The sequence below is a fragment of the Arthrobotrys flagrans genome (assembly GCF_004000055.1).
Source record: "Arthrobotrys flagrans strain CBS H-5679 chromosome Unknown unitig_15, whole genome shotgun sequence".
NCBI lineage: Eukaryota > Fungi > Ascomycota > Orbiliomycetes > Orbiliales > Orbiliaceae > Arthrobotrys > Arthrobotrys flagrans.
In genome coordinates this window covers 2,737,467-2,759,394 of record NW_027137545.1, presented here as the reverse complement: position 1 = coordinate 2,759,394, position 21,928 = coordinate 2,737,467, and the positions used below count along the sequence as shown (strand labels likewise).

General features: G+C 46.8%; 9 protein-coding genes across 9 annotated transcripts; 4 read left to right on the top strand and 5 right to left on the bottom strand.

Annotated features, from left to right (window-relative positions):
• Positions 1–747: 747 nt before the first annotated feature.
• Positions 748–2,616, bottom strand: DFL_000708 (uncharacterized protein; the record flags this gene model as incomplete). Its single annotated transcript, XM_067636606.1, has 2 exons — positions 748–2,120; positions 2,217–2,616. The coding sequence occupies 2 exons, from the start codon at positions 2,614–2,616 to the stop codon at positions 748–750; spliced, it is 1,773 nt and encodes a 590-aa protein (XP_067495257.1).
• A 1,215-nt stretch (positions 2,617–3,831) lies between these two features.
• Positions 3,832–4,395, top strand: DFL_000707 (uncharacterized protein; the record flags this gene model as incomplete). Its single annotated transcript, XM_067636595.1, has 3 exons — positions 3,832–3,834; positions 3,895–4,035; positions 4,102–4,395. The coding sequence occupies 3 exons, from the start codon at positions 3,832–3,834 to the stop codon at positions 4,393–4,395; spliced, it is 438 nt and encodes a 145-aa protein (XP_067495256.1).
• A 322-nt stretch (positions 4,396–4,717) lies between these two features.
• DFL_000706 (uncharacterized protein) lies at positions 4,718–5,087 on the bottom strand (the record flags this gene model as incomplete). The annotated part of the gene is made up of 2 exons (XM_067636584.1): positions 4,718–4,856; positions 4,990–5,087. The coding sequence occupies 2 exons, from the start codon at positions 5,085–5,087 to the stop codon at positions 4,718–4,720; spliced, it is 237 nt and encodes a 78-aa protein (XP_067495255.1).
• Positions 5,088–7,142: 2,055 nt separating this feature from the next.
• DFL_000705 (uncharacterized protein) lies at positions 7,143–9,305 on the bottom strand (the record flags this gene model as incomplete). The annotated part of the gene is made up of 3 exons (XM_067636572.1): positions 7,143–8,081; positions 8,144–9,150; positions 9,215–9,305. 3 exons carry the CDS (start codon positions 9,303–9,305, stop codon positions 7,143–7,145), a joined length of 2,037 nt encoding a protein of 678 aa, XP_067495254.1.
• A 397-nt stretch (positions 9,306–9,702) lies between these two features.
• Positions 9,703–11,750, top strand: DFL_000704 (uncharacterized protein; the record flags this gene model as incomplete). Its single annotated transcript, XM_067636560.1, has 3 exons — positions 9,703–10,061; positions 10,160–10,914; positions 10,987–11,750. The coding sequence occupies 3 exons, from the start codon at positions 9,703–9,705 to the stop codon at positions 11,748–11,750; spliced, it is 1,878 nt and encodes a 625-aa protein (XP_067495253.1).
• A 990-nt stretch (positions 11,751–12,740) lies between these two features.
• Positions 12,741–14,854, bottom strand: DFL_000703 (uncharacterized protein; the record flags this gene model as incomplete). Its single annotated transcript, XM_067636547.1, has 5 exons — positions 12,741–13,080; positions 13,143–14,172; positions 14,228–14,330; positions 14,394–14,593; positions 14,668–14,854. 5 exons carry the CDS (start codon positions 14,852–14,854, stop codon positions 12,741–12,743), a joined length of 1,860 nt encoding a protein of 619 aa, XP_067495252.1.
• A 929-nt stretch (positions 14,855–15,783) lies between these two features.
• DFL_000702 (uncharacterized protein) lies at positions 15,784–18,415 on the top strand (the record flags this gene model as incomplete). Its single annotated transcript, XM_067636536.1, has 4 exons — positions 15,784–15,922; positions 16,139–17,236; positions 17,302–17,628; positions 17,691–18,415. The coding sequence occupies 4 exons, from the start codon at positions 15,784–15,786 to the stop codon at positions 18,413–18,415; spliced, it is 2,289 nt and encodes a 762-aa protein (XP_067495251.1).
• A 419-nt stretch (positions 18,416–18,834) lies between these two features.
• On the bottom strand, positions 18,835–19,131 carry DFL_000701 (uncharacterized protein; the record flags this gene model as incomplete). The annotated part of the gene is made up of 1 exon (XM_067636525.1): positions 18,835–19,131. The coding sequence occupies one exon, from the start codon at positions 19,129–19,131 to the stop codon at positions 18,835–18,837; it is 297 nt and encodes a 98-aa protein (XP_067495250.1).
• Positions 19,132–21,096: 1,965 nt separating this feature from the next.
• Positions 21,097–21,421, top strand: DFL_000700 (uncharacterized protein; the record flags this gene model as incomplete). Its single annotated transcript, XM_067636514.1, has 2 exons — positions 21,097–21,319; positions 21,381–21,421. The coding sequence occupies 2 exons, from the start codon at positions 21,097–21,099 to the stop codon at positions 21,419–21,421; spliced, it is 264 nt and encodes an 87-aa protein (XP_067495249.1).
• Between the last annotated feature and the right edge of the window lie 507 nt (positions 21,422–21,928).

Sequence of the window (21,928 nt, the reverse complement as noted above, 5' to 3'; positions counted from 1 at the left end):
GATGGATAGGTTTCATTTTTTCGGGTGACAAAAGTATCTTGCATAATCTTGGAGCAGCTTGCAATTAGTTTGTTTCTCGCCTGTGTGCTACCAGGATCATATGTGGACGGGGGAACGAGCAGCATCTAAACGAGCTACTAAAACCCTGGCTTGCGACATGTGGAGCAATTCTTTCCGATACGAAGCAGCTAAAAGCTCAGTGGATTGGTCTGGAATCCACGTTGCACTTTCGAAGCTTTCGAAGCTTTCGAATATCGTGGCCAAAATGGCATGCCAAGAACGCTACGAAAAACCACTTCATGAATTCACAACAGCATCGTAACCAGTTACTATTGAATGATGCGGGACCCTCTTCCCATAAACTCAGGTTAGATATCTCTAAATTTCTCCGATTTTTTGGTCTTGGTTATAACTACCTAGGTAGTTATGTTTTTCCCGTTCGAAGTTTCTATGGTCAGACGAATTCTAAACTTCGGGGAGTAAATGAGATTAATTAAGCTTCCTGCAAGTATAAGCAGAGCATGAGCAGCCATAAATATAGCTAATCGACCGTTGAGAATCATTGCCGCTTCTATTCATGCAAGTGAACATTCTATACGTTTTAAAAATTATTCTAGAGGTCTCGCGACTAAGCTACATTTACGCTGGCGGCGGAATCGTCAAAGGAAGCGTATGACGGCCATCGATATCGCTCCCCGATGCACCCCCAGTCCCTATCGAATAATCACGCAGAAGGCTTTCATCTCTTCATTTAGCTTCCTCTTCCTCCTCAATACGTTTCACTATCTTCTGCACCCATTCATCTGTAACACTTTCGACTTCCGCACCTCCGCCTTCAAAAAACCTCTCCGTATACTTTTCAACCAGTTCGCTTTTATCCTTGGTACGGCTTACATTAGCAATTAACCGACGCGCGTACCCCTCTACTACCGTTTCAGCCCGCGCTCTTGCACTCGTCAAGCTATGGACGCCCTCCCAATTTGGCCATTTCGAAAACATCTGGACACATGCTCTCGTGAAGCTATTCTGATCCAAATTTTCTCCGTTAGCAAGTCTGGAAGTATACTCCCTTTGAACCAAATCGATACATTTATAAAGTCCACTGTGAAGCTCAATTTGGCTGTACTGAGCAAAATCCATCGCCTGCTCTCCTCCGTCTTTCCAGGATTCCAAGTCTCCTGTCTCTGGGCCGTGGATTAATATTCGAAGGTAATCTTGGGTAAGTTGGCTAGAGGTGGGGTCTTCTTTTGTGCCATCCTCCATAAATTGCGAGGTGTAGTCGTTAACGATAATCGGCTTGTAGTTTTCTATTTTCTGTAGTATTCTCAACTGTGCTCTATTGATGAGCAGATGAGCCTGATCCTTAGCAATCGCGGTGGAAACACGCTGTCTCAGCCCTGTATTCTTCCGGAGGATGCACTCTCCCAAATCGACAGGCCGATAGCTGTTTGTTCCTTGACATATACCCAGCGTAAAATTTTTCAATCTAGTTATCGCAACATCTTCTAAGAAGAGATCATCTAGATTTGGGAATCTCGGTATTTGAACCAATTTTGAGCTTTCCATTGCACGGATATGCATGTCTTCGACACCGGGGAAGGGGTATTCGGCGAATCGTCTCCACCAAAGACGTGATAAATACCCTCCATATTCTAGTTTCTTGACTGTCGAGGGCGGGATAAGAAAGAATGATGGGTGGAAAAGGTAATCCAGTAATGCCAAAGACTCGAGACGTTGCATATTTGTAAAGGCAGCTTGGAGTTCCTCAAACTCCGTCAAAAAATCAGACTGTTTGAACTTATTCCTTCGGTGGATGCGGACCTTCATATCCCAAGAGAAATGCTTCAGGTTTATCATTCGAGTGAGTAAGCTTCCCAACTCGGATATATGGCCACCCGTACTGCCGTCCTCTGTGCTCCAGCACTTTTTTCTCGAGCCCTGGGGATAGTAGACGGCTACTTCATACTTTGTAATCTTTTCCAAGTCGAAGAGGTGTGGTAGCGAGCGAACGATTTCGGTCCGAAGAGAGACAGAGAAATCCTCTGGCGCCTTGGTTTCCGAGTACTTTTTTAATCCGTGAAGGACCTGAACCACTTCTGGCTTGACTTCTGAGAGAACATCTAAAAGTTTCCCGTTGTTAGCACGGCACTTAAGTACTTAATTTGCAATATTGACAAGTCTCCCGTACGCGTATAGCTGTAACAAAAGCCGCTTACCCCAACAATGAAAGCGCACATCCGCAACCCTCGGTGCCAACTTCCCACTCGCAAACAAATCGCTCAAACGCCTCCCCAGCTCCAACTTTCGAAATCTAAACTCAAACATCGCAGGACCAAGACCCAAAAACCAAGTATATTTGAACCCAAGGCCATCAGCGCCCATGGTGTCTATAGCATCTTGAAACTTTAGATACCCTTGGTCGAGTTTGATCCCCCGTCCAGGGTAGATACCAGATTCCAAACCGTCAAAGACGAGGGCAGACCATAGTTCGCGGTGACAAGCTGGGTAGAGCGATTTACAAGTTTGGAGGAGGGAAAAGATGTCATTATTCCGGAGATATTGGAGGATGAGGTAGAGGATTTCTGGCGCTTGGGAGAGTCCGACCAAGGAGGCCATTCTTGCGACGTTTCTGCGCGCTGGTTATGTAATATTAATCATGTAGCTTAGATCTAGTCTGGTTCAGAGATGTCGTACGAGTGCTGCGCTTAAATCTAAAAGGTAAGGAAATATATACGCCACGCAAATTCGATATTCTAGGTTAACGAAATCGAAATCGATAAATTTAATTGAGAGGGTGCGCGCAGCACAGTATTTAAACAGGCATTCCATTCGCTGGATCCTTCTACCCCACTCCGCCAATTGGCTAACCTGCAACGCCAGTCGAAAGGGTTGGGTATGAGACAACACTCGAGCCGCCTACCCTTATGCACCTTTCTCGCCTGTTTGAACCAATGGATCCCGGTCGATTAATTCTTGGACGTAGATACGAATGGTCTTCTGATATGAAGCCGTCCAAATCGGACATTTATGTCATTACAACATGTTTAAGCTCGGACTGAGCACGGATATAGTTGCAACAGTCCATCGCGATAATGGTTTCTACCACTCTATTTCGATGTCCTTCCATTTCAGCTGGAATGAACATCAAAGCCGCATTCGGTATTACGCACATATCCCTCCCCGCCTCTTCATTTTTTAAAAAAACAAAGTCAAGCCGTCTGTGAAGATTATTCCCTTTCGTAAAATATGGGGGGCTTTCTTTAAAAAAAAAATAATAAAAATAATAAAATAAAAAAAGGATATTACGCCTATACCAAGTTGAGTAGTATAGGAGACGTTGGACCCTTGCTGTGATCAATATATATAGGTACCGAACCAACATTTGAAATACACCCGTTTGCTATATAGTTATTCCAACCTGCAGAATATAATATCAAAGTAAATTGTTTCCTTACTACCCAAGGGAGATATCAAAGAAGGAATAGGACTTCCGAAATATAAAATAAATAATGAATAAAATAAATTTTGATTTTCACTGTGTATCGTAAACCTCCCCGTCGAGAACCAAATACTCTCCAAAGAATTCCCATCCAAAATGCAACACCAGAAAAACCGCGTTGTCATCAAATCAGGCAAAGTGTAAAACCTTCAAGCGTGCGTGATGTTCGCGAAACCATGCTAGCACAGCACAGCTCCCTCAACCCACATCATAACATCCCATCCTAACCCCTCCATCTTCGCCTTCGGCTCCAATCGCAACAAGAGATTCCAAAACCTTCACTTCTATCCCTCTAACACCGGGTGCCCCGCCACCCATCCACATCCCCCACAATGGTCAGTCATAGGCCAACATACCCACACTGGCAGGACCCAGAGCTAACCTCATACCTATAGCTCCCACTAACCCTCCTAACAACCGTACAAGGCCACCCTCTTCTCGTCGAACTCAAGAACGGCGAAACCCTGAACGGCCATTTAGTCTCCTGCGATACGTGGATGAACCTTACACTCAAGGAGGTGATTCAGACAAGTCCTGTTCGTCACCCCTCTCCCATAACGCTATCTCCATCCACCAAAGACACTCACTAACAATTATATCAGGACGGTGAAACCTTCCACCGCCTCCCAGAAGCCTACGTCCGAGGAAACAACATCAAATACCTCCGCGTCCCCGACGAAATAATCGATATAGTAAAAGAACAACAAGCACAACAAGCCGCTAGTGGTGATCATCATCGATCTGGTGGTGGTGATAGGGGTGGTGGAAATAGAAGAGGTGGTGGCGGTGGCGGTGGACGTGGTGATCATAGAGGTGATCGTGGGAGGGGTAGTGGGAGGGGGGAGTTCAGAGGGAGAGGTGGGGGTGGCAGAGGTGGTAGGGGAAGGGGGAATTAAGAAGTTTAATATTGCTGAATATTGTTGGATACTGGTCTATACGAGACAACTGGGGGGGTACCTGGTCATAATGGAGGAATTGAGCGTCAAATATCGAGATATCTTGGCGTCGAACTATTGTGGTAAATGGGAGTTATAGTCTGGTGTAGTTCTAGGCTATTACTACCTTTTTTTTTTTTTCCGAGTCTCTGGGACTGGTCACTAGAAGTTGACAATCGACAAGATAATATATATCACCGAAGACACACTTTCGGTACATTATCTCTGGAAACCAATCCATAACACCCCCTTGTTACTTCTGACGAGCGAACCTCTTTCTCGATTAACCGCTCGAACCGTCCTCCTCGTCCGTATCATAATTCTCATCAAGCCCCAAAGCACCGCTTACATCAACTTCATCAGCCGGATCCCCATCATAGTTCTGCCACATAATTTCAAGATCCAACAAGGTCAACTCCCCCCTGTATTCGAATCCCACAAAATATTAGACGGTTATCATCCCTGTGCATTGGATCCTTCCCTCTCAAAACTTTAATCGCCTCGATTAATGCCTTTCCAATCCTCTTCTTCTCTGCTCTGGGAGTTTCGTTTAACATTGTGTATCCGAGAGGAATACCTTCTTCTTGGGTTATGACAGGAAGGTAGCCTGGTTTTAAGAAGTGAGATAGGATAGTGTCGCTGTATGCTAGCATTTTGGCGAAATATTGGCTTGGAGGGAGATGGTAGTAGCTGTTTCTTTCGGTTTTGTAGATGGGTATTATCAAATATTAGCCAAAAGAATCTAATACACCAGGATATACATCCTAGAGGAACATAGAATCAGGGAGATATACCGCTTAGCCAAATCCTTCGGCCAATGTTTAGCAACAACCTCCCATCCCTCAAATATTCCGCGGAAACCTTTTTTCCCGTTCTGCGGGGTTTGTTTAATCGTTTCCATAACGTCAAAGGCGTATACACCTTATCGTTCCCGAATATGATTGACTTTCGAGTTACGCCTGAAAATGATATTGATTTTGAAGGCATCTCAGGAAAATGTTTTGTACTGTAAATTTGTTCTTGTCGCGGTGGAGATGGCGAATGAGTTTGAGATCTGGTACTCGGCCTTTTGGTAGGCCTGGACTCGTCGTTGTCCTTGGATGGATGCTCTGTACTATCTCTCGATGGTGGAATTTTGAGTTAGTTAATCCAATAATTAGCATACCTGAAAGAACAAGAGGAGGTAGTGTTAAAAAGATACATCATCAAGATCCGATCCCCAAATTTCATAGACCCTCCCCGTGTCCAATTCCCCAGTATTCTTAAAAAAGACAATCATCCAATAGCAACGTCCCAAAATGATAAAAACACTGTCTAACCGTCGGTTCCAAATTCTCAAATCTAATGGGATCAGTAATTTCAAATCTCCTCACTCCAGCTCTTTTCACAAAGATGGTGGTTCTGTAAGTTGATAGGAAGCTAATCTCGAGGCTAGATAGGAAGCCGTATTTCATTTTGCTGTCGAACGTGTACTTTGCTAATCAGCCTAGAAGATTTATATACGGGGTGTTAGTAGAAGGATATACCTCGGTAGACGTTAGATACATGTGCATGGGAGTAAAGAAATAGACCTACTAATCTCCCTCGTAAAATTCTTAAGTATCATCCCACCCCGACAATCCAAACCCCCCAGATAGCCGAATCTCCTCAAAGACCTTTATCTTCCAAAATAACTCAATCACACCAACAGCCCTCACCGACCTACTTACCCCTTTCCCTTCCCCACTTTCATTATCCTCCACAATAATCACATCCAGAACATCAACACTCCCTTGCCAATACGTAACCTGCGCATCCGCGAATTTAATTTTCCCCAAACTCTCCCTTTCAACACCCCTACCAGAACCCGAAGCATTACACGCTCTCCTGACCTCAATCCCCACATTCGCTATAAACCTTCCCGTGAGGCCTGCTCTATTCCCCACGGCGAATAAATTTTTAGTATCGAAATCTGTTAATTTATTCTTTTTTAATTCTTTACGGTCAGATATTGTTTTTTGAACATCTGCGAGGAAAGTTGGCCAGTGGGAAATGTCGATATCGTCGTCTGTTGATGTTGTTATTTCTGGTGGTGGGCTGTAGTTAGGATGGTGGTTGAGAGGGGGGGAGGGGATGGGAGAGGAGAGAGTGGATTGTTTCTGTGGTCATTTTATATCATCGTAAGCACGTACGTACCGGCTGGTCTCGTGCCCGGTAGGTACATATTGACTGAATTCAGATCAACAATTCGGCGCAGGAGCTAATCTCGAGGGCAGGGGCTTAAGAACAAGAGAGATTGGTATTGCATCGACTGATATCGAAGGACATCAAGGTGCATGTCCGGGGCATATCTTCCACATGGCCATGCGCATGGCAAATTAATAGCTCTCTATGATATTATCTTCGCGTGGTTCATACCGATCAATATTTCTAATAATAAACCCTCTGTAGGAGAATCAACTCTAATTATAACTCTACCCTCAGAACAAGAATGATGTTGTATACATAACCGTACGTAGAAAAGCCAGATTTGAACTACGGAGCTCACTGGATTAATCGGATGTAATTTCAGACGGAATTTTTTTTTAAATTCTAATATACCTCTCGCTAGAGAGCATGACTATCTCCCTAGTAAAAATATGAATATATACTCAATGATAATGCACAAAATTACATATATACAATTCCTCTCTTCCTCCCTACGCAACATCCATCCTCAAGGCCACCCTCTAACCCTTATAAACTAACTCCGGCGGTGCCACCTTCGCCACCGCCGACTCCCACACCCTCGCCTCCTCCTCATACCCCAAAGCCTTCATCTCCTCCACCACCATCCCCAACCTCTCATCCCCCTTCTCCTCCAACCTCTGCGCAATCCAGGTATAAACCATCGGCCTAACCTTACCCCCCGGAATAACCTCCTTCATTTCCTCCAAATACACAAAGGCATCTTCATAATCCTCCTCCTGATAAAGACTGACCTTCAACAGCTCCTCGTACGTTACAAAATCCGGTTGTAATCCCATCTCCTTCATTTCATTTGCCAAGAACATTGCAAGTTCTTTATTTGGCGCTGTAGGAGTAGCATCGGGGTTCTCGATTGGGGTGGAACATTCTACACATCCCTTAAATAATGTGTTAAATGTCTCCGTGTTTGGAGCGACGTTTAATGCTGCGCATTCAGCGTATACGCCTAAGGCTCTTTCCAAATCCTTAAGTTTCACACAAGCCGCCAGAACAGCGTTGAAGCCCGCAACTTCAACAACGTCCTTATCATTCGTAGAAGCCACAAAGTCCTTTAGCGTAGCATACGCCGAATCCACATTCTCAATCTTTCCAGAACTTGTGAGAGCCTCGACGATAGCATTAGCGGTGGTGGCGGTATGTGCAATCCCCTGGTTTCTCATTAATGTTAGGGCTCTGAAGGCTGGGATTAATTGGCCTGAGCGGGCGTATGCGGCGCTCAGGGCCGCGTAGTGGTGTTCTTGGAATGGAACGTTGCGAAGGGTTAGGATGCGGAAGACTTCGAGTGCTAGATCCGGGTTTCCGTGGCGGGCGGCGGTGTTTAGAACTTTGAGACAGAGGCCGTCATCGGGGTTTAGTGCTTGGCGGGAGTTGGGAGGCGGGGATTGGATGACCTTTTTCCAAATATAGGATACGCCGTCGATCTGTATTTCCATCAATTAGTATTTTTATATCTATCAAAAAAAAGGGTAAAGAGAAGACGTACGTGGTAGTTCGAAGCAGCAATATTAAGCAGCTCATACCAAGCAATAGGCTGAATTCCCGTCCCAGCAATCGACCCCCACTCCTTCTGAAACTCCAACATAACCCTCATAGCCTCATCAACCTCATAAACCCTCCCCAAGGCCTTAATAATCTCCATATAAGTATTGTAATGGATTTTCTCCCCGGTAGCCCTCCTTTCATAAAACATTTCCATCGCACGTTCCAACTGTCCCGTTGTCAAATAATGTCTTAGAATATGCTGTTGTCCCTCCACGTCTGGTAATATACCATATGTACCCGTCATCTCCTTTAAGATTCTCTCCATGGAGATGTAATCCGGTGAATGGGCGAATATTTTGAGGAGGTTGTGGTAGATTGTGCTGTTGGGGGTGTAGCCTTCTTCTTTTAGTTCTTCGAAGAGGGATAACGCTGTTTCTTGCATCGTACAGCCGATATTTGGATGCGCGCAGGCCTGGATCAGACAGCTATATGTTTCCAATGTTGGGGCGTATCCCTTCGATGCCATTATCTTCGCGTGGGTAAAGACCTCCCGAGGGGTCGAGTTGTTTGTCAAGTCCAAAAGTTTTCGGAGGAGTTTTGCATATGCTGGGTTTTTGGGGGTTGTTGGGGGGATGATTCCGTTGACTGCGTCTCCATGGTCGTCTTCGGGGCCTAGTATATAGGGATTTTGAGAGAGTTGGGAGGAGGAACCGTCTGAAGGCCGGAAACGGATGAAGGATTGGTTGTCGGCTGTGTCGAGATGGGAGGATTGTCGGTTTCTATTTACAATGTAGGAGTTATTGTTCCTGTTATTGTTGTTATTATAGCCATTGCCATTCCGACGGAGGGAGCGGCTCGCGGGGGGAGGACGGTTGGAGGTTAGGAAGGCGAGGGATTCGGAGAGGTCTGATAGATTGGTGTTATTATTATTGTTTGGGGGTCTGCTGCGATTTGAGGCAGGAGGGGCCCAGTTGCTTTGGTTTTGCTGTAGCTGGCGGGCTGTATGCACTGTTTTATATCAATTCGATTAGTATCAAATGGAGATAGAGATAGAATTGATGACAAGATATACCTGTCCTCCGCCTGGTAACAGCTCTGGCCGTCACCAGCAGAGACTGACAGTCGACCTGCACAGCGTTGACGGCGGGTCGCAGCATTGTCATTGGTTATCGCATGTCCTGTCGGTTGTTCTTGTTGAAGTTGTTGAATTGAAGTTGTTCCGAAGAAGAGTTTGACACCAGCCACATTTAGAGAAAGTGGCTGGTGAAGATGCGTATGTGTGGCTGCTGACTAATATTATGGCTGAAACACCACCCCGGTAACTGAGGAAGTACCAACCACCCTTTTGCGACAACAAAGAGACAGCTCTGCTTGCAGATGCATCTGCATTTGCCTGTTAAATGCGCTGGCTGGGACAACCTCTTTCCTCTATCAATCAACCTCCCCTCTTCTTCTTCTTCCACTCTCTCCTCCATTCCTTCTCCCATCCTATCTATCTATCTATCTATCAATCCTATTTCTATCTTATTTACGATCTAATTGGGAAAATTTAGAACCGAGATGTTCCAACTAACAACCGGCAACTTCGCCGTCGAAGCCCCCATCGAGGAACTTCAAATCGCTAGTCGCGCGACAAACGCCGACGAATGGAAACTCTACCTTCGCTGGGAACTAGCATATCTCTTCACCCGAGTTCGTTCCTTCGATGATGACCTTCTCTCCGAAATTCTAAAATACTCGACTCCTCATACTGGTTCCGGTCCTCCCGAAGCTGCTGCCGCTGCGGCTCGCAGTTATGCTAGAGATTGTATTAGACAATTGACCGCGCTGCTTGCTGAGTCGCATCGCGAGTTTGCGAATGTCATTATTGAGAGGACGGAGCTGGGGAGGAGCTATAAGGATAAGGCTGCTCAGGCTAGGTGTGTTCCTTTTTTCTCTTCTAATTATTATATTTTATAATATAGTATAATAAGCGAGTATGATATGATATAAGATGCTAATAATATGATGTATACAGAGGCAACCGCTCCGAACGCCCGCGACTGGACACCAGCGACCTCTCCCGCTCCCTCGTCTTCTCCCCGGAAGACGTCAAGGCCCTCTGGTACCCCCTTCACTTCGCCATCTCCGGCCGCTACTTCGACGAGGACCGAAATTCAGATCGCTACTCCGACGTCCGCACCGTTCTCTCCCAAACATCTGCCTGGATCGTCCGTGAATTCATAAACCTCATCCTCCTAGGCCCTACCGACCGTTCTGCCTCTGAACTCGCCGGATGCGACATCATCGCCCGTTCGGCTGAATCCGTTTCGGTGGAACTATCAAGATGGCCGGAAATCTCCTCTTCGCTTCAAAAGCGCCTTGACAGCTGGCAACGTACTTTAATCTCCGGAAATTCTTATCCGACAAAGGACTCCCCGCAATCAGCCCACATCTGGGAGAACCTGGTCAATAAAGCTTCAGTCATGGGTCAATCCCAACAATCGTTCGTCACGCCAGCGCCACTCCGTCCCCGTGGCAGCCAAAGTCCCACAAAACAAACATCATACGAGCCAATCGCTACTGGTACCGCTACTGCCATTCAAACCACACACCTCCCGGACAGAACATCGTCCTATAACGGCGCGCCCACGTCTAACTCCTCAAAATACCAATCGCAGTACGACAAACAAGTAGAACGTCTACAATCACAAACCGTCGGTTTACGAACCTCATCCGCTCCAAATCCTAATAACACATCAACAAATTCATACGCCTCAAATACTTCTCGCCGTATAGAACCCTCCTCCTCCTCCTCCCAAAACCAAAACCCATCGACGGTACCGAATAACAATAATGGTGCAGTACCAGCAGGCTTCTCCCCAGTTCTAAACCCCACGGGATCATCCCACACCATCACCGCCCAGAACACCACATCAGACCCTACAATGCCATCCTCCTCATCCGGCCTCCCGCCGCCGGGATCCTCATCCGGCAACTTCGACGACTACGTCCGTAGCCAATTCGACCTCCGAGACAAAACAATAGCCGACGCAGTCTCCTACTTCCAACGCGAACGCCAGCGAATGTCCGAAGTCAAAGAAAAACTTCGAGAACTTGAAAAGCAACAAGAGCTATTAACCGCGAATTACAAACGACAAATGGAAGACCTCGATAGGAAGAAAAGAGACGTGTTTGATAAATACCAGGCTGAGAAATCGGTCCCTCCGGTTAATATCCCTCAGGAGGTGGCGGGGGCTATGCCGCAGCAGAGTACGGTACACTTTGATCTAGGAGAGGCGGAGAGACATGTCACTACTACCTCTGTGCCTATTAATAACACTTCTTCTCATCAGGGGGCGGCGGCAGTAACAGGAGGAAACGCCGGAGCGGCGACGTTGGCGGGACCAGGTGAACATGAATACTATGATGATGAAGAATGGGAAAGGGAACCTCATCCACACCCGAGGAGTAATAGTGGGAAAGGAGGGAAATTATCAAAGATACATCCGGAGTTTGAAGGTGGCGTAGGACCGGGAGGGATACCCCCCGTTGAGGTTGGGTCGCAGGGGAAAGGGAAGGCGAGGGTTAGTTGGATACAGAGGGCTACGCATGCTATGAAGCGGTAGAGTCGCTCTGAAGATGGGAATGTTAGGAAGGGGAGTTGGGGATTTGGTTGGGGGTTTGGGTTGTTGAGGGAGTACAATAGGGCGGAGATTGCCGTTAGTGTGAAGGTGGTGCCTCGGAATGATAGGAAGGGGAGGACAAGACACCATACTGAGAGGAGCGAGGGGACAAGACACGATGTTGATCGGAGTGAGAGAACGACGAAAGATAGCAGAAGTAACAGCAAGAGGAAGAGAAGGGTACATGAGTACATGAGTGTAAGGATCTTTTTTGGCATTGTACCTTCTTTTTTAAGCAAAAGCTATTGTTTCTTGTGATTTTTTATTACTTTTTCCTTCTCTCTGTTTTTAGAAGCACACCCTCTTCTTTGCAATGCTCTGTTCATATATCTTACGTGCGGTTCTTTGTTTTTTTCATGCATGCCCTATTACCTTAATGCCTTCTCTCCATTCCGTTCTGTTGTACGATATTAGCTTTTTTTTTTTGTGTGTATTGATTGACTGCCCCGGGTTGATTTGGCATGTTTTTAACGATCATTGTTTATATCAGTTTTAGTTAGCCAGCTAGTCATAATAAAGATTCCTATGTTCCTCGTTCAATATGCAATGACCGAATTTCCAGTCGTTTCCACGAGGCATCTAAATACCAATACTTACGTGTCTCTACGATCGTCTCACGATATTACGGGTATCCTAGTCTGGTGCCCGGGTGTATATACCGTGTATCTCAGGGACTATGGGTTCAAAATGATCATAGGGCTTCCCCAATGCCCAAGGCTTTCGGATTTTATACATAACAGCCCCGCTGATAGAAAAGATAGTTAAACATCAATCCGCTTCAAAAAGTGGGTTCCAAAAAGCTTCGAAAAGAAGAAAAACAGAGGCGAGAAACTCCCAGTTAGAAACAAACAAACAAGCAGATAAAAGAAGAACCCTCTCTACCTGTCCCCCCAACTATCTGTCTGGGTAAGCAGAAGAGACAAAACCCCAAGATCACTGACAGCTAGCCAAAACACTCTGCAGCGCCGTAACATCATACTTGATATGTTTATCCTTCACCACCTCATGATATTTATCCCAAAACCTTCCATAAAGCGGACTAATAAACGTAATCTCCTTAAATAACATCCCTTTCACTTCTTTATCCGGGAATACATAACTCTTATGCTGTGAGATCAACGTATCGAATAATGTATTGAAGTTTTTGAATTTTTCTTTGATGGCTTCTTTGTCCTTTGAGGTGAGCGAGGGTTTGGAGCCGCTAGCGGCGACGGTGATCGCGGCTTTGGAAGTGTACGTCATATCGAGGAGGTAACCGGCGGCTTCTTTCCATCTATTTTTTTTTATGTTAGTATTGGGGTTTTGGTGAGTGGTTTTGGGGGAAGGGGGACATACGGAACCATGTACTCCTCAACCGCCTTCTTCCTCCACTTCTCAACCTTCGCGATCCCACCTCCCAAACTCAGTACTCCTACCAGCCCACCCCTCTTTATGGAAGTCTCAACATAGGCAACGTTATTCACCATAAAAACAGCGCACTGCTGCTGTTTCTTGATGTACATTTTCCCCTTCGCTTCAATAATCTCCAACATTCTATCGATACACTCCATGCAATAATTCGCCAAAAGTACGTTGCCGTCAGCGCCGACGTCGAATGATTGTTGATTTGCCGCTAACGTAGGGGAGTACGGTGAATTCCAGTTTTTGTCACCAAGGGAGATGAGAAGTCCTGCTACGGCAGTTTGGTAATCTGTTAAACGACGGAGACGGGCCATGTTTGCTTGGGTGTAATCCGAGACCGTGGCGTCCAATGGAACTGCTGCCATTGAATTTCCTTTTCTTTTCAGGTCTTCTAGGATTTCGTAGAAGCTTGCGGAGGCGGTTTGTCGGATCGGTTTTAATGCTTCGACGAATTCATTCTTTTCACCGGTTTTGGTACCCAATCTCGTTGCTGTTGCGGTGACGCATTCGATAACATCGAAGGCTAGGTAACAGTCCGTTATCATAAAGCTTACGATATGCTTATTCAGTTGACGAACAGTATTCGAAAACACGGTTAAAGCTTGTTGAGTGGTTTGGGTGTAAACTTTCAGCCAGAGGTTTGGTTTGAACAGACGTTGGATGTTATCGTATTCTGCAGAGAAGATGCCTTCTAATGCCTGTGCGTAGTGGGAGATACCGTTGTCGCCTTTTTCGTAAGGGACGGCGGTGTTTCTACGGGTGGCGGTGTTTACGCAACCTTGCGAGAGGGAGGAGAGGGAGGAGGAGATGTAGGTGCCTCGAACGTCGGCGTAGATGTTTATGGCGCTAGATTGGGCTTGTTGGTTTTGAGAGGTTGCGGTGGTGCCGATTGTGGAGGAGAGGAATTCGTTTATTACGGCTATGGTTTTCAGTTTTTCGGGGTTGAAGGTTGGGAAGGGGAGTTCTGTATGGTATTTTGTTAGTAGAGGGTTTGGGATTGAGGGGGTGGGAGGGTGTACTTTTGGTGATGAAGTGGAGGGGTTCGCAGGGTGTGGATTCTTGGGCGAGGTTCTTTTTGAATTGGTCTTCTAGCTGGACGGAGCCGGTTTTCAATAGCAGGGTCTGTTCACCACCGTTAGTCGGTTAAGCTTGGAGCTTCCATAGATACAAGATATACGGCCGTACCATCTCCTTCACAGCTTTCTCAGCTGATTTGAGTCCTGTAGATTGAAGAGCGGCGAGACCTTCGCTGAGACACTTGACGGAGTTCAGGTAGTCGGGTAGTCCTACGACCTGAGGTCCCTTTCGAATCGTATTCTCCTCGCGCTTGACCAAGTCCAGTAGTTTCATAGTCTTATCGATTTCACGGATCCCGGAGTTTATATCTACGCAAATAATATAGTTTTCACTATCTTAGTCATGATATTGAAGGGAGGGGGCGTGGGAATTCAAAACGTACTCCCAGCCAAAGCCGTCAATGATCCCGTCTGCTTTAGAATCGGTTGTACGGACATCTCGACCTGCTGAGCACTACCGGATAACTTTGCTAAACTTCGGGAGATCTTGTCGGTGATGCCGGTCATCTTCTTGAGCCTTTCATTGAGGACCTCGACCTCCGCGGCCTCTTCCTCTGGGAGGACCGCCATGGTCGGTGCTTTTTATTGTCCCCTCCTCCTCCTTCTACTCCACTTAGGTACTTATACCTTCGGTCGGAGAAGTGGTAAGGCGGCTCGGTGGTTCAGGAGGCTGAACGGCGGCTGTTGGTTTAGCAGGGAATAGCTAGAGAACGTGGTTGATGGAGTCGTTAGGTTAGATAAGTCAAGTTGGGTGAAGCGAAGGAGGTGATGTTCTTTTTCTGGCAACTCCAACCCCTTCGAATCTAGACCCGTCGGACCCACCAACAATCGATCGGTCGCGGTTCATTCGCGGCCTTGAAAACTCTCACAGGAACAGAAAAAGACAAAAAGAATATGGGCATCAACAGCTTATTCACCGGTTTGAGAAGAAAGTCCGCCGATATCACTGGCGAATTGCAGTTCCAATCGCACCGCGCCAGGTCCAGGGCCCGCTACCAATTGTGGGACTTCGAACGGATCAGAAGCAAATTGAAGGCGAAGCTTCAACGGTTTGGCAAGCGACTCCGGGGAAAGAAGCAATAGCCTTCTCCAGTTATCAAGCTTACCTTGGTGTCGACCGGACCAGGTGGTGGGATGGTCTAGCCGCGATAGGGAAGCCTGCAGGAGCAAGGGACCCAGCCAAGGCAGCAGTATCGGCGCAAACCCACCACGATTTCGGCGCAGGATCGATCATGGTTCCGACAGTGACGCCACTGCTGTTTCTTTTCTTTCTTTTCTTTCTATGCAGAAGAGCTTTTTTTTTATTTATTCCGAAGGGTCGGATAAGGATGAGGTATGTCTGTCTACCAGTTATGTATACGGAATACGTTGGGGAATCAATTATTCAGAAACAACGCTAATTCATATCCGATCCAACATATATAGACGACCAATGGTTCATATTTTATGACAGAAGGACACACTGTGGTTCTTTCGCGGGCAGGTAAAGAGAAACGGCAATGCTCTCCACCTGCTGCAGGGAATTGCCCAGACTGGTGGTGCACCTGAGGGTTCCACCAGTCTATAAATCATGTCGCATATCCACCCATCGAACTTTCACATTCACAACTTCACGACCAACAACGTCATCATCCAATGGTAAGAAATGGCTCTTCCCAGCACTAGCCTCCTTTACCGCCACACTCGGTGGCGCAACATATATACTTTCCAACATCAACACCTGCACCCTTCGTCTTGACGACGGGGAGTCTGAGTCTGAGCATGCGCATAAACCTGTGTTTTCCCTACGCGATAAATTCGCTGCAGGTGCCAAAAGACTTCAACCAAAGACCGCTGAGGAAACCCATGCTATAGAAGACCGAATCGAACAACGCGAAGAGGAACTTGCCCGCCATGCAAGAACCTTCCGGCGTTCGCTCGACGCCGAAGAAAAGCAAAGGCAGGAGCAGATAAAGTCCGAGCGGAAGACACTTTGGGGCCAGTTAGCAGAGTACATACCGATATCGTCCGGTAATATTTCAGTCGATTTCACCGCTTCTTTAAACTGGCTTCCCGACTGGGCATCTGACATCCCCGCTTGGTGGAATAAAGTCCAGCGCGAGATAAATATGGAACCGGGAACGCTTGCAGCTGAAGTTTGGGGAGAGACGAATAATCCGGAGGTAAATCCTGAGATACTCTGGGACGCCTGTGTTCGAGTTTCGGATCAGCTTTGCGATGAAGAACTCGCGTACCGTCAGAATCGTAAGAAACATGTCAAGAAGGCTCTAGCGAAGTACCTAGGCATACCAGAATGGACTATCCATGAGGACGATATTCCGACAATCGCTATTACCGGCTCAGGCGGTGGCTTAAGAGCCATGGTTGCTGGAGCAGGCTCGCTAGGCGCATGTAAAGACGCCGGTCTCTTCGATTGTACGACTTATCTGGTCGGTGTATCTGGCTCCTGCTGGCTACTAACACTATACTACAGCATCGGACATCGATCTTTTAAGAATGTGATCGAACACCTTAAACATCGTATCCACACCCATATCGCATACCCACCCGCGGTCATAGATCTAATATCTTCGGCGCCGACAAACAGATATCTCCTCCGCGGCTTGATCGAGAAGAAGGGCTTTGGATACGCCTCGTTCGGGTTGGTGGATGTCTACGGGTTATTACTCGCAGCTAGGCTGTTAGTCCCTAAAAACGAAATAGCAATCCACGACGAAGATATGAAACTCTCGTCTCAACGTAGGTATGTAGATAGCGGTGAGCAGCCGTTATCTATATACACTGCTGTCCGCCATGAGATTCCGGGACTTGGTGGCGAGGGCGAGAAACCCACGGAATTACCATCAGACCATAGTATATCAGCTGAGGAAGCGAAGCAGAAAGCAAAGGACGAGGCTTGGTTCGAATGGGCCGAGATGACATGCTACGAGTTCTTCATGGAAGAATTAGGCGGTAATGATATACCTCTCCCTTTTCGGAGCAATTGAGGAATTTTTATTAATACTTAATTCCCACAGCCGGCATTCCAACCTACGCCCTAGGCCGCAAATTCCACAACGGACACAACCTCACCCGAAATCCTGAGATGAAAATCCCAACGCTTCTGGGGATGTGGGGGTCGGCGTTTTGTGCTACCTTGTCACATTATTATACTGAAGTCCGACCTATGTTCGCAAGTTTTATCCTCTTTAGAGAACTGGATAAGCTTGTTCGGGATAGGAACGATGATTTGGTTAAGGTTCATCCTATTCAACCGGCTGCTGTACCAAATTATGTTCTTGGGATGAAAGATCGACTGCCGAATTCAGTGGCTGAGAGTATTCATAAGACGGAGGAGATTCAGCGTGAGTACCAAATCGTGCCTGGATACTCGTTCTTATAGAAGCTGATCATTGCGGTATTATAGTGATGGATGCCGGCATGTCCAATAACCTGGCCACATACCCTCTACTTCGCCCCGGGCGAGATGTGGATATTGTGATTGCATTCGACTCTTCAGCTGATATTAGAATTTCAAACTGGATTTCACTGACAGAAGGTTATGCCAAGCAACGTGGCATCCGCGGATGGCCGGTCGGTATCGGCTGGCCACAGGAAGGGGATAAAAACACCGAAGCCGAGCTATCAGGAGCGATGAAAAGCCAGTCCCACGAAGAATCCGAGCAAAAACTAAAGGAGGCACAGAGACAAGATCCCGCTCCAGCTACCGACGCCGAAGAACGACAGAGGCGGAAGGAGCATAAGGGATTAGGATATCTTACGGTCTGGGTGGGTACCAAAGAGGAAAGGGAAAGTGATAAAGAACCACCACCCAGTAAGGCGGTTGAAGAGGAATGGGAGCTGACGAAGCCGGAAGCCGGGATTACGATTGCGTATTTTCCGTTGATTCCTAATGAGAAAGTTCCGGGGGTTGATCCGGAGACTAGTCCGTGGATGAGCACATGGAATTTTGAATATACGGAGGAAGAAGTCGATAAGACGGTTGGATTGGCAAGGGCGAACTTTGAAGAAGGACAGGAGAGGATGAAGGGTGTTATCAGGGCTGTGTACGAGAGGAAGAAGAGGTTGAGAATGGAAAGGGAGAGGTTGGAGAGGGAAAAGTGGACTGCTGGAGCTGAACATATGTCATGATGTATATAAGATTGGAAGGATCGTGAGGTCTCGAGATGAAAGGTGTTTGAGGTATTCAGGCATTTTGTATAATAATCAACTCTTGGAATAGACCTTTAGATACATGGTACACCAGCGGATTGTCTCATGACCAGTGGACAGTATATTCGATATCGACGCTTCAAATTAATGCTACATGATTCAGAGTATCGTCATCAATTATCTAGGCTTCTCAACCGCTCTGTATTGTGTGCCCTTCCCTAGTTTCTTTCCAGTTATAGCCCCGCCCCGCTGTGGGGTACTAGCTCCAGTTGACAGACCTGACAAAGGTACTGTTTCTGGTTCTGCTGCCTTTTCCCTATCAATAAATATTTATCCTGCTTCGACTTATCCAATTCCTTGTCTCTCCATCCGTTCCTCTCAATCTCTGCTGCGTCATCTCAGTACTCTAACCCAACCTGGAAATCAGATGGGTATACTGGACCGTATATGAAATGCATATCCCCTCTCTCCACCGCGCCCAACATAAACTTCGGCGACAGTGTAAAGGTAACAACCTTAGAAGTACCTTTATACCCACCAGCATATCCAAAATCAGGATCCGGAAGCCCGGCGTACTGTCCCAAACTCCATGTTTTAGCTGCCGTATCAACGGAAAGCTCTATTGCAAACGCAAAAGCGCCACGGGCGAGTCCCGCGGTAGTAGCACGGGTGTAGTAAGCCAGAGTCTCCAGCATTTCAGGTATCCTTTCGATTTTTTTACCATCCCAGGACCGCCAGTATAAGAAATATGGAGGGATGTAACGATGTATTTTACCGTGTTTCTCGTGCTAACAGGCTTTATATCCCATGGTTTTACGGTCCCAGATACCGGCTGGCTGCATTTCGACGTTGGCGAGTAGGTCGCGCTTTCTGCAGCATTCGGCGTTGGTATCTCGGATTACCCGATTTCCCAAAGGTACCAGCAACTCTTCCACTAACAACCTGTAGTTTTGGATATTACTGCAAGCCCACCGGATATATTCGACCAGATCGGTATCCCCGTATCCGTGCTGTGTGACCTGGGTAAAGAACGTTTCCCACGTTTCAGGCCTTATGATAATACCGGTGTAAGCTTCCTTGGACCAGACATCTTCCGATGGCTCTTCTGGGATTACATCCGGACCAGGATATACTTTCGCTGTCGAGCTTCCTCAAGCTTTGGTGAGTAGGTATTATATATATCCTGGACTATTTCCATCAGTAGAGTGATTTTATTAGCGGAGTTGTTCCCGGTTGCAAATGTCCCGGAGGCTGGCGCACCATACAGACGTGTGCCCGGATAATTTCTACCGTCGTTGTAGGTAACTTGGGGCAGTTCCAGCCTGTGGTTGGGTTTGCTCTACCGGAGGTTGTTGTTGGATATTAGCAGCTGCATTATTGTCAATTGGCTCATTTCCTACTCCCAGGTCTTGATTCTGCCGGGCAGCGTCGGCGGCTATTTCTTCCCTAGTTGGATGTTCTTGATGCGAAGCGGATGACAGCTTGTTGGTTTGGATCGACTTGCTCGTTTGCATCTGAGATTACTGGTTCGGTGTCTGGGAGGTCGGTTAGGTTACTAGGGAGGTCGTCAAAGCCATTATCGGCTGCACCGGTGTTTGTATTGTTAACGGCTACTTCTGGGTCCTAGCCGGTTCTACTGTTCATTTAAGAAGTGACGAAGTTGAGGAAGAGGACACCGAGGAGAAGGTGGAGGGCAAAACATGCTTGGCGATGTTTTGTGGGCATTGTCATTGGATTGCTGTTGGTTTGGGTTTACCAAAGCTATAAATTTGAAGCTTGATATTCCATACCAAGAGAGAGAACTGATATATGAGTTCGAGGATGTAATTAGCATCGAAGGACTTCGAATTCCCACGTAGGATTAGCTGCAAGGCCACACATGTTCTCTCTTATATATCTTTTTTTCCATAAAAATTTAACAAGGATCCCAATATTCGCGCGTAGAGAACTATTGAGCATGGTCAAAAAACGTGAGCATATCGTGGTTGAAAAATGCAACAATAGGGTGTGTTGTTTGTACGATAAAACGCTTCTGGTAAGGTCACTCTCTCATAACGCCTCATTACGGCGGGTATTGGGCGAACGGATCAAAATGAAGCTGGAGATCAGGAATCCAACAGCAGTCTCCTTCGGGGTCACATGCCTAACTGGCGTCTACAAGGGGCACGGAGAAGGAGTAGAACCTTCGGAAGCCGAGCTCAGCTTCGACGACCGACATCCAGACATTCAGGCAACGCTACATAGACGGAAGCACCCCTGCCGTACCCGAAGAAAGCGAATGGGCGGCCCCGAGCGACGACATTATGGTACGAAAGCCGGTCTGGGGTAATTCGCAACCGACCTCACCAACATGCCTGAAAATCCCATGTGGTATCTTTTACGCGCATCGCATCTACTACGATATTTCTCAAGAGACGCAGAAGTAATGGCAGGAGGAATATACAAAAACACAAAAAATACACAGTGGTTGAACTTTCAAGATGAATACTTTGAAATTATTTCGCCGTTGATGGCGGAATTTACGTGGGAACAACCGGATCTGAAGAAACCTGGAAATTTTTCCCAATCGAAGCATCGTACTCCTGTGCGACCTTCTAGGTTAATGGATAGAAGGGGGTATTTTTGATTCATCTTTCCTATGGGACCGTTGGAATTCAACTATGCTAGATGGGTCGCCGAATCCGTATACTCGCGATACCTTTGCCTTAAAGGTTGCGGCTGCGAAATCGTTCCAACCCAGGCCCGAGGACTATAATGGGCAACAAATAGTTTTCATCAACGATAACCACTTTGATTTACTTTGGATGACCGTTAAACAGGTTTACGACCGTCTCGCCCCATTCACAAAGAAGGTTGCTAATGACTGGAACCCACTCGACAAAAGTAAGCCGCAGTGGAGGCAGGATTATCCTTTATAAGATCATTAATATTGGTTTACCGGTAGACCAGCTCTTGTTCGGAAGTTATTATTATTCAACCCTGTAGGATATATCAACCCAAAGGCTCGAGGTCTCCGATACAGAGGCGTTTTTGTTCTTACTCTAAGCTCACTAGCCTAGCTGCGGACTCCGAACTAATTTTACTATCACCTCACGAATGGCAATCAGGCGTGGTGCGTGCGCTGGTACATTCGTCGGCTGTAAGATTGCGACATTTGCCAAAGTAGTGCGCGCGATCGATCGCGTCTAGGGCTGAATTATGCACACAGCCCACACTCCATAGTCCAACTATATCAGAAGGTTATCACGATTTTTTTATCGTCGAGCTCATGAAGAATACATTTGATTATCAGCAGATGCCTCGTAGGGCTGAGCCCAAGTCGAGGCTTACATAGCTTACTCCTAGGCTGATCGATCGAGCATAGGATAATCGTAAACCCAGCTGGCCAGCTAAAGCTATCATCTAAAACATTTCGATGATTAGTACGTTTGAGACTTTCAGGGCTACACTGACACTTAATTTGAGTGTTTCTCAAAAAATGGGCTAAAAATC